Source organism: Lytechinus pictus, chromosome 7 (assembly GCF_037042905.1).
Source record: "Lytechinus pictus isolate F3 Inbred chromosome 7, Lp3.0, whole genome shotgun sequence".
NCBI classification, from domain to species: Eukaryota; Metazoa; Echinodermata; class Echinoidea; order Temnopleuroida; family Toxopneustidae; genus Lytechinus; species Lytechinus pictus.
The window spans coordinates 36,467,906-36,480,107 of record NC_087251.1 but is presented as its reverse complement, the minus strand read 5'-3'; the positions used below and the strand labels follow the sequence as shown (position 1 = coordinate 36,480,107).

General features: G+C 35.7%; 1 protein-coding gene across 1 annotated transcript in view; it reads right to left on the bottom strand.

The window, feature by feature from the left end:
• Positions 1-4,037, bottom strand: part of LOC129264440 (papilin-like) — a 39,224-nt gene extending 35,187 nt beyond the window's left edge. Inside the window, exons 1-2 of the mRNA XM_064101499.1 lie at positions 3,737-4,037; positions 190-316 (exon numbers count right to left, since the gene is read on the bottom strand). Of these exons, the coding sequence (XP_063957569.1) occupies positions 190-316; positions 3,737-4,037 (428 nt within the window). The remainder of the gene's footprint in view (positions 1-189; positions 317-3,736) is intronic.
• Between the last annotated feature and the right edge of the window lie 8,165 nt (positions 4,038-12,202).

Genomic DNA, 12,202 nt, shown 5'->3' with positions numbered 1-12,202 from the left:
AATTCTACATTTAAACTTTGTTTAACACGATAATTTTGTGTGAATAAGAACCTGTTAATAGCAGCCACCTGCCCATAAGGGCCACATTTGGTATTTCACTTGGTTAGTCACTACAGACAGGTTTCACTATATTTCCATTTCTTAATAAAGTCATTGGAGATTGATTTTTAAGAGTGGGAAATAACTTACACTGGAGGGCAGGCCTCTGCATTGCACGTCCTGTTGTTGCTTGGTTTCAGGGCGGGGTCACACAGGTAGGTCGGTACTGCTTCAAAGTCACCAGAACGTGTACAGGTTACTGTCCTTGTCTGGAAACCTGATCAAAAATATAGGCGAACAGTTTCAAATCATCATATGAGAATCCAATTGAGGCCCTGTTCCATAAAGACTTGTTCAAATAATTTATGCACCATTCCTATAACAATTTTAGTATCAGCCAATCAAATTTAAGGATTTTGGTAGCTTTGAAAAGTTAATTGCAAATTTATTACCATAACAAGTTTTTAGAAATGGGCCTCTAGACTCTTCAATAAATATGAACTTGAAAAATTATTTCCTGCTCTATGGCCTTACCAAATGTTTAACAGAAAATTTAAAAAAAAATATTTGGAACAAAGCTTAATGATTGTGTATCCAATTTTCAGAAAAATCAAATAAGGAGTTTTGTGTAATTTGTAAGATAAATAAATGAATGAATGAATAAATAAATAAATAAATAAGTAAATAGATAGACAGATAAATAAATAAATAATAAATAGATAAATAAATAAATAAATAAATAAAGAAGAATAGTAGTGAAATATATTCCATTTTTGGGGTGCTATTTCACAAAAAGTGTAGATAGATGGTTCAAATAGCTGAGAAGAATCAAAATGGAGGCAAACACATATTTTTTGTTACTTTGTCTGCCTTCATCACTGAAAGAAAATCATACTTGTCAATAAAAAAAAATCAGAAAGAAACAGGAAAGTGCTTTTTTAAACTGCTCAGAACATTGTCCTCGGCAACTTGCCTTTCATCAGACATGAGAGTCTACCATTGGGCCACTGGGGAACCTGGGTAGTATTTGACCTATAACCTCTATAAATCTCTTCAAGTTTACGGGAGATCAAATGCCCATTAAGGTGGATATGCCTATGGGATAAGTGTAACACACCTGAGGTCTTAAGCTACTCACAAGGAGTCTGCTTAAAAAAAGAAGGGTGAATCCTTGTAAACACGTCTACAACCAAGGATGGTGGTTGTGGGAAGAAATTTTCCATTTTTATTTCATAGCTGTATTTTTAACCTCATACAGAGAAAACTTGTACACAAAATATATTTTATTACTAATCTTATATACTACAGTCACACTGGAAATTTGACTCCAGGCTGACAAGAACTATTATGTTATTACATGTGACATGCCATTGGTCAGTTTGGAGTCGATGTCATTGGTATTAGAGGGGCAGATAAATCCAAAGTAAAGAACAACGTTGAGCTTTTAATAGATTTCAATCATTTGCTTCTTTGAAGTAAAAGGTAACAGCTTTTGCTTCTTCATTTCATTTACTGGTATCAATCAGAATTTTTTTTAATACAAAAGAATCATTGAAGAATTTTGGACTTTTAGTCATGATCTGAGACAGCTTCATTCATATTTCATATATTCAAAGGGGCAGAGATTGTTATTCATCCATCTTTAAAAAAAGATCCATATTTTTTATTGTTCGAAATAGAGACCAGAAATGATATAATCCAAAAATTTGTTTTGCCCAATTGATCATGGGCCCGGCAGCCGCTGTGCAGCACCAGATCAACGAGGCTCTATCCCTTTAATTGTTGAATGCCAAACAGGGTAGCAGCAACTCCCATCTTTTAACGTCTTTTGGTCTGAAGCGGCCGGGGTTTGAACCCCCGACCTCCCGGTTGTGAGACAGACGCTCTACCAACTGAGCCAACACACCAGTTGGTGTCATCTCACACAGTATCAGTAAATATGGGTTGAGCTACTTATCAGTGACTTTTTTTGAAAAAATATTGAAGAAATATTGCTTGCGGTATTGTTTAAGCATAAAGGTAAGAGGATGGGTTCGGTTTGACATTACCCTAAAAATAAGATAAAATTTTTGTCATTTGTAATTTTTCCATCCAGGATAGATATTTCACCAATGTCATCACTGAAGCAACTGAAAATGGCTCCCCCCCCCCCTATATGCCCCCCCCCCCCAAATAGAGAAAAGTTTTGACAGTTTCAATGGCACACCTCTGTAAAAATCAATCAATCTCCCTTTCCCCCAATATCTTCTGCCAAAATATATAGACCCAGGAAGCATGCATCCATCCCTATCTAGGGGGTCCATGACATTTGTTTCTCCTAAATAGCTACACATTAGACATTAATCCTAACTTCAAACCTAAATCCTAATCCTTACATTATTTTGAACCAAAAACCCTATGACAACCCCATCCCCCATCTTACATGTTCACAGAAATCAAGGGAGGAGCAACTGTCATGGGAGAAAATGCCCACCTAACTACCCTCTCTGGACTCATCATGTCAATTTTTCATCGCACCTGGATGTAGGGTGCCACCATAGTGGTAGGACTGGTCTCGGTTTACTAAAGAAAACACAGGTGGGAGAATAAAATGACCAACTCCTCATTAAACGAAAATAAAGCTCTGTCATCGGCTTCATAAAACCAGCAGTTCAATGCCAAGAAGATGCAAAGATATTCGGAGTTGAGTCTCCTGAGTGAAAAATTTTCCTAGCTGGTTTCTGATCTTATTACCATTTCATTATTCAGAATTGTGTTTTGTAATTCAAGTTAGTTATTTTAACTGCTATTATTTCAATTAAAACTTTTCTAAAGAGTCATTTAGCTTTCTACTTTGTATTGTTCTTAATGGGATTCTTAAATCATTAAACTTTTTAATTGAAAGTCCCAGTGGCTTGCCTCTCATACAAGAATTGCTCTTTTCGCTTCTTTATTTTTACTCAACTCGGACAAGATCACTATTATTAAAGCTCAATTCCTCTTTTCTTCAATTCTGTTGGTTATGCATGACATTTAACATTTCACAACTTTGTAATAGATTTAATAATACATATGTGTTATATTTGACTCTAGCTATTTTCAGCTCTGTAATGGCAATGAACCTAAATTTAAAGCTATTTGGCATTTTGCAAGATTGTTCATATCCCTATCATGGGTTGATACCGCCCAGATTCATTTTCATTTGATTAATTGATTAAACATACTTTTTTCTTTACATGTTTATACTTTATGCTTCTTTATGTGGCATTCAAACAAGTATATTTCATCATATAATGCAAATTTTTTCATAATTCAGGTTCACTACATGTATATGTGGGTAGAGTCAATAAAGTATGTAATAAAGAGAAGCAGTTTTGAAGCTATGCTTGGCTACGCCAGGCAGGCCAGCCCATGCTATTAATTTGCACCCAGCACTGGTAGTAAAAAAAAATGTCGCTATCCGGCACAAATTCCCTCTAAATTGCTTGAAAAAGTTGGGGAAAAATAGCTCAATGGGGCCATTTGAAAAATTACAAAACTTACCCCTCAATTTGACGATTGTAGTATCTCTAGAAGTCCTAAAACCTTGGACCCCCCTGGCAATAAGGGGTGAGCGCTTCACTCGGTACACTTTGCTTGTTATGCTTTGCTGTTTACATTTTGCCCAGCATATAAAATGATCTAGCTACAACACTGGAGAGAAGGAATAAGAACTTACCCCCTCCGCATTCTCTGGAGCAGTCAGAATAAGGGGTATAGGTCCAGGAATAGGAATCTGGTTCATCTGGACCTACTCCATTTGGAACGTAGTAAGAGTATTCAATTCCATGGTTCCTACCCTGGGTCAGCAACTGAAAATAAGATTGAAAGTATATGAAAACAAAAGTAAAAATATAAAAAGCATGGATCAGTGTGAAAGTGAAAAATAAACAATTTAAAACAGTTTGGACTTTTTCAGAGCTTACATCGTCAAACACAAATACAAGTTTCGTACAAGACTTATTTGGAATCAAATACATTAAATGGTAGAAATCACTAAGTGGGCGTAGTCTGTTGGTTAGATTGCTACTTGGTCTATGGCCATTTTATCTATACTTTCTGTTTGATCTCATCCAAGTTCATTTACAACCAGTTCATCTACTTACCATTTGGTCTAATTGCGATTAAAGATAAATACCATTTGTGGTAACGATCTCAAAATGAGTTTGAACAGAATCCAATGAAATAACCACCAAAGTGTTTGTATGTATAAATGAAAATTATGTGCCAAATCTAGCTCTGGAAGAAAATGCGTAATTGCTGAGAAATGAGCAAAATAAGCAAGGGATTCCATCAAATGTCGGTATATTTTTCGAAGCGATATTAGTACACATTTCCACATATGCTTTCCTATGTTAATGATCATCAGAATTATCGATGTTGAGCTAAAATTTCATGATTTTTAAAAAGACAAGTTTACATGAATGCACCAGATCTAGATGTATGAAAATATTTGGACAATTAACCTTGATTTAAAAGACTTTCTCATAAAATAATTGTTTGCTGCAAACTACTGTCTTTAACATTTAAGCCCATTTACCATTTTATCTCATTCTTAGTTAGGACATACCCACTTTGTCTAATATCTACTTGGTCTAACACAACTTAGTCTTTATAACTAGATGAAAACAGTTTATGAACCATTTTTTGACAAAGTAAAAATTAAGAATTAGATGAAGTGGAAATTAGACCACCTGTTTATGAGACTATTAGACAAAATGGCCCAAATTCACAAAGGTGGTTTTGAAAACCCACGGTTGAATCCATGGTTTATGCAGATTTCCTGTATAAATTACACTTAATTTAGCGCGTATCGGGCGTGTGTATAAAAAATGTCCAATGCTGATGCGAGCTTTTGGCACAGTGCGCCAAACTGACGCCTGTTACCATGGTTAGATACGCTATTTTATTCAGGAGTCCACTGTTCGACGAGTGGACTCATGAATAAAAACAGTGGACTCATGAATAAAATAGCGTGGATAACCACGGTAACAGGCGTCAATTTGGCGCACTGTGACAAAAGCGCGCATCAGCATTGGACATTTTTTATACACGCGCCCAATACGTGATAAATTAAGCGTAATTTATACAGGAAATCTGCATAAACCATGGATTCAACCGTGGGTTTTCAAAACCACCTTTGTGAATTCGGGCCAATGGGTTTAGGCCATGTGGTATAACACTATCTGAAAATCAGACCAACTGCTTATAGACAAAGTGAATATAAACTGTATTTTGTTAGACCAATGTCATATTCTATAACATCACAACTTTGTTCACTCATTTCATGTTCCTGTCTATGGATTGCTGTCCTACAAACTTCTCCATCTCAGGCCCTCTTATGTCATCAAGAAGATCAAATATATTCCACCCCCTCTCATCTTTCAGAACATCAACAGCAGCATTTTCACCCACATACTCAGATGAAATTCCATCTTACAAACATTTGCCAAACAATGATAATGAAAGTTTGGGCAACGGACTGAAATGCTTGCGACGGACGAAAAACATATTTGTAAGTTTTTAGAAGAATATAAAATTATAGTGGGTTCTGCTTTTACGTGTATGAAGTCGGATAGATGTTAACCAATGTCCTGTTGAAACATTGATCTCTCTTTAAATGTAACCGTTCTGAAGTTTACATTACTACATTGCATTACTATTCTAAAATTGCCAGCTGTTTATCAATTTGACTGTCTATTCTTCCATGTATAGTTTTCAACTTCATTTTCGCAATGGAAAAAAAATTCCTCCTACCTGAATCCAATAAAAATATTTGGTGAATATAAAGATCATTTATTTTTTTTAAATTGGAAGTCATTGTTAGATGGATAAATCTTATCATCACTTGAATTCATGTAGGCACACATTAGAGACGCCAACCTCTTGTCACAAAGAACCAGATGGAATATCCAACATAATCAGATTTTCACAAAAACTAAACATGACGTACACGTGTAATGTTTTCTACCTCACTATTACAAAATAACTGTATGAATGTGGACTGTTACTATCTTTTTATAAGAGTGACCTTTCTATTTTAAGGCCAGACTTGCTTACTCTAGAGTGTCATATCTGTCAAATTCATGGATTCTTGTCATAATCAATCATCCTTTTATCCTAAATGTGATACTTTCATGGCTTCTGTGTGAAATGGGATCTAAACACGTGCAGTGTGATAGGTTTTAAAGAAAAATTCTTTTGTTTACAGTGGTATCATTTTTTTTCTCCTTTACTCATAATTCTCAATCATGTAATTACTAGCAAAAATGAACATCATAACTGCATACTATAAAGTCATTTTGAAAAAAAAATCATTGTGCTGTATTTTCTTTCCTATATTCTCAGGTATTCATTTGTTTGACTATATTTTGACTCGCATAAAGCTAATAGCTTACATAGTAATAAGCATGAACATTTGATAATTTTAGCAAGCAAAATTTTACAAATTTGGTAGACAGACACAACTATGATTCAAATAAATTAAATTTGGGTATTTTATGTCAAAATTTTGGAGTGAAAAATGATAAATGGGCCAAGCATTGTTGATTGATAGCATCAAATCTTTTTGAAATTATATATTTTTATCAAAGTGGAAAGTAAGTAAAAAAAGGGTCTGATGAAGAAGACTATACACATATTTCTTTCTTTCTGTCACTTCACATGATTGGTTAGAAGTTGGTATTACCATGATTGCGCTCACTGCTTTGCCACATTCCAGTGGTAGTAAATAGCACAGATTGACTGACAGGTGCTATGGACAGAGTGGAAATTTTCATAGTCTCAAATTACAGACCCTTCTGTTGAATGAGTATTTGTTTTCCCCAACAACTAAATGCTTTGGTAGGATTCATTCTCCTTTCCAAAATCAACATGAAATATTTTTAGTTTCATGAAATGGTGAAATAGGTCAATGTGTAAGACATACCAGTACATTTTATTTTAGACTATTTTCATTTAAGATCTGCCTGCAAACTTTGTTGTTACATGCAATAATTTTTCAATAACAAAGCAACTTTCAAAACACATCTCAAAACTCAAACACTGTCAAAATCAGATTGATGACTGTCTGCCTACTTATTATATGATTATGATTTTAAAAAGCTAGATGAAAAATGAAATAGCCAAATGAACAAAATGCTTAGTATTTTTATGGAGCTAGCTCCATGTTTTTTTTTTTTAATCATAGTGACCTTTTTTCTTGTTTGGATGATACACATTGGAACACTGCAATTTGTTTAGTGTACATGTAAAAAGAGAAAATATAGTATATATATATTTTTTTATAGATCTGTCACTTGGCTGCAAAAGCAGTGGACCAATCCGATTCTGTTACAAAGGGATATCTGTCACATAAAAATTGAATAGAAAAGGCTCTTGAAAGTATTCCTGGTCAAGAGCACTGTCCTTTCAAAAGTTTCATGAAGAAGCCTACCAGCTAGGATGATATAGTATGAAGTCCCTTGGCACTAGTCTAAGCGTCTGGCATGTACAGCTGCTTGATAATATCACCGGGACCTATCCTCATCTTGTCGCTATCAGCCAGAAGACAAAGCCATCGGAAGTGCAGGTCAAGTCTGATACAAACTCGCCACCCCCACCTCAACCCTTTTTTTCCTTAATGAAATAGAAGAAAAAACTTCCAATTCTACTCATTCACCCTACTGCAAAACTTCATGCTAAAACATTACCAACAAAACAGACTAGATAGATTAAAGCTATTGAGCTATTTTAAATGGTATATCATTGTTCGGTTGGGAGTCAGTTTTGTCGGTGTGACTGCAGTAAAATATTTCAGTTTCACCCCAGTCTAAAATACTGGTACATGATATAACCACACTGGAAAGAACAATGTCCCACAGTTTCTGTTTGAGGGTCCCACAGTGTGTTTAGAGTGTGGAACATGGTGTAAAATCACACTATTACATTTGAGCATTTTAAGTGTAAATCACATCTGCACATGATCTACAATGTGAACACACTATGTACACTCACACTGTGGAGGTGTCCAGGGTGTGAAATTATCTTTACAATGTTAAATTTGAACAATATTAACAGTGTAAATCATTATCACACTGTTAACATGAGCACTCTAATGTAGTGAATAGAATTTTCCCATAGTCCCCTATGTCCAATATGTGAACTCACTGTGAACACTCACACAGTAGAGTGTCCACACTGTGTTAAATTTGAGCATTTTAACAGCAGGAATGGCATATTCATGGAGTCCAATATGTGAACACTGTGGGAACACTCAAACTGTAGAGGTGTCCAGTGTGATGCTATTTTCACAGTAACATTTGAGCATTTTAACAGTGTGGATCATACATGTATGTTCACATAGTCCACTATGTGAACATGCTTTTAAGACACATGGTGAAAATTCATACATCAGAGGTCAAAACAGTATCAAATTAACTCCACACTGTAAATTTGGCTATTTTAAAAGTGTGGATCACATTTTCACATAATCCATTATGTGAACACACTGTGAACCCACTGTGTGGCACAGTGCTCTTTCCAGCAGGTAATGTATTATCAATCTGGATTTTAAAAAAATTTGCAGGGATTTTGTGTTATGAACAGAACAGGGGATCATTTCATGAAGAAATAGTCTGTGACTTTAACTGACAACTGTAAAAGGCTCCTGAACTCCATGCATGTGATATGCCCAAAACAACATTAGTTGTGAAATATGTTCCAATGAAACACTCCACAGAACATCCCAGGTAAAGGAACCCTGTCCATAGTTCCATATAAAATGAACAGACTGATTTTTTTTTGTCCTACATACTAACCCCAAGCCTTACACATTGAAAGAAAAGTACATGTAACACGAGAGGCAATTTAATGATATAATGGTCATGATAACACACATTCAAGTCAATTCATTTGCAGCCTACATCTCAGGGTACTGGCAGATAAACAACTCTCAACGTTCGAACAGGGAGCACTTTCAGGTTGTGTGAGAGGGTAACCTAATTCTATTAGATATTGAAATCAACTTATATGTAGTTTGAATGAGAACATGAAATTGTTGGCTTGCACTTTTAGGCTGGAACTGTACAAAACGCTTCATAGGAATAAAGGTGCGAAAAACAAGGTCAAATCTCGGCTACCTTGCACATTTAACATGCTAGCTCCAGTATGAAACCTTTTTTTCCACCTTCTACAGGTCTTTACTAGTATGAACAAAGATAAGTATTTAGGGGTATTTGGTAAGTCCAGGGCATGTGGTTCCCTTTTTAACTGAAGACAGTTCCCATGCTTCAGCTTTTAGAGTGGGTCACAGATTTTTTTTTGTTGGTGTGTGTGTTATTCTATTGTATGGGGGGGGGGGGGTTTCGGTTTAAAAAATAAAAAAATTGAAATTGCACAATTATTTCAATGATTAGGGACTATCCTAGATTTTTTAAAGAAAATGCAGGTGGCACGGAAGACTTCTAAAATGGAACTGGGAGAACAGACTCCCAAAACATGTGACATTTTCTTTAATTTGTTAACATATTGCTATTGTCCATGAGCATCAAACATAAAAATGTGCATGGGGAGAGGGGTGGGTTGGGATGAGGAGGTGCTTTTGGCACCCCCCTCCCCTCTCTCCATGCACATTTTTATGTTGGGAGGGGGGGAGTACCGAAAGCTCCTCCTCATCCCAACCCAGCCAAACCCCCCCTCTCCCAATGCACATTTTTATGTTGGGAGGGGGGGGGGAGTACCGAAAGCTCTTCCTCATCCCAACTCCCCCTCCCCCGTTTTTCAGAATCCCCTGGAATAAAAGTTAATCTTCTATCTGCAATGACCCCGCCACCAACCTATTTTTTTTTTTTCACAAAAAAAAAAACATATTCTGAGACTCAATTATCAACAGTTTCTCTTTATCTTATAAATGTGGGTGGTATGAAGAATGCATAGTTTCTTCCCCAAACTAAATCTGAACACCATGAATATGAACTTATAGCATCCAGGTTCATGTACTTTTCTTTAATTATCTTATGCACCTGCTTCTTCTTCTATACTACCTGTATTTTTAAGTAGACATGAAGAATAATGCAACACTATAGTAACCATAAAGAACAGACTCCAAACCGCCTGATCAAGTGCGATTCAAAATAATATAACAGCTTTGTTCAGTCTGAAGTTGCTTACCTTGGTATGACTGTGGTCATAATTGAATAACTCCTCCACGGTGCTTTGTTATGCTTGTATACAGGAAGACATTTCTTATATTGAATTTGAAGATGTTAGTGCATCAATTTGTAACCCTTTACCCGACATAAACGTTCCAAGAAGACATCAAGAGTAATTGAATAACTCCTCCATCAACGCTCCATTCGGGTATGTGGGAAGATTGTGCGCGGACATGATTGAATGAATGTTATAGAGGACTTGTCAATTCCCACCAACGATCTCCCGTGTCAAGAACGAGGTAACATGACAGCCTAGACATGTGTGTGCCAATGATGGCATTACCAGTGATAACAACTTCCAAACACTCAATGTTTACATCAGGCAAAACTGAGGAGCCCCTTGCAGTATTATACACCCCCTCCCCATCTCTGACCAGAAATTGTATTCTGTTTTACAGAGTAGGGACATTTCTAACTGTATTCTAAGCAGAGATTTATGTTACATACAAATGACCCACATCCCCCATCATCCCAAATGTACAATTAATGTCATCAATTAACATTTCTTAGCATTATATTGCAAAGTGAAAGAGGACAAAACACACTAAATCATGATAGTGATAAACTGATAGTGATTTTTTTTCTCCTTTCCTTCTTTCTTTCTTTTGTCTACCTTTTCTTTTCTTTCTTCCTTCCTTTCCCTCTTTTGTCTTTTTTTCCTGTTCTCATGTTCCTCTCCCTATGACTCTCTCTCTCTCTTTTATTTGGTCCCCATGGAAGACCAGCCGCACATATAATTGGTGTGCAGCTGAATATGGGTTATCCAGCAGTCTTTTGTCTTAAGTTTGATCTTTTAACTTTCTTAACATGTTTTCAATCATTAATTTTTTCTTTTCTTTTTTAAAATCAATGTTTAGAATTTATTTCATTATGTATGTATATGTTACTTCTTGTATCTCTTTACATGTATATATATTGTTATGTATTTTTTTATGACGGAAATAAAACAAACAAACAATAGAATATAAAGGGAGATTTCCCTCATGCATTGCCATACAAAAAAATGGCATTTCATTTATCCATTATTACTGACTATAAAATCCCTGAAAATATCTCCTTAATAAAATGAAAATAATCACCAAATACAAACTCATAAAACAAAACATAATATTGAGAATACCTTCTTGTCTTACAAGTGGATCTTCAAATCCAAATATTTTCATTTGAAAAATCTCTTGGTATTTTTTTTCAATATACACCCCTCTAATAACTCACTTCAGATTAAATGTTGAATGTCACACACAAGGATAGAGCTAAACATACAACACATCACTAATATTTGTTGGGAATGTACAGGATTTTGGTCACCATGGAAGAGGCTTTCATCAGGGATTATGCACTGCAGGGATGTCTGCCTTGATGGAGACACGCATCTTAGCAATCATGACATAGGGAATCAATGAGAAACGATGAGTATCTATTCTTACATGGTTTGAATCTCTTGACCATCACATCGGAATAAAAATGCATTGACAGTAATGATACTTAACAAAATTGAAGGACAGAAGTAATACATCATAACTGGTACTACTTCTAGCTCTCTTTCAACTTCTACTTCAACTGAACTACTGCTTCTAAATCGAGATTTGCATCTACTTGTACATTTACTACTGCTACTACTTCTACTACTACTACTACTACTACTACTACTACTACTACTACTACTACTACTACTACTACTACTACTTCTACTACCCTCTAAAAATGAAATGTTCAATCAACATTTGAAAGCATGGAGGAATCACAACCTTGTCTTAGAGGCTGTTCTCACTCAGTTCCTTAAACTAGTTTAGTGGAAACTAGTTTAGTGGAAACTAGTTTAACGCTAAGTGAGAACGGTCGAAGCGCTCTTGGAAGCGCTCTTCCAAACCAGTTTGGAAGACCACCTCGCGATGTAGTTTTCAAGATCGCTTCGCATCGGAAAAGTGGTTTTAGCGTAAGTGAGGACACAACCG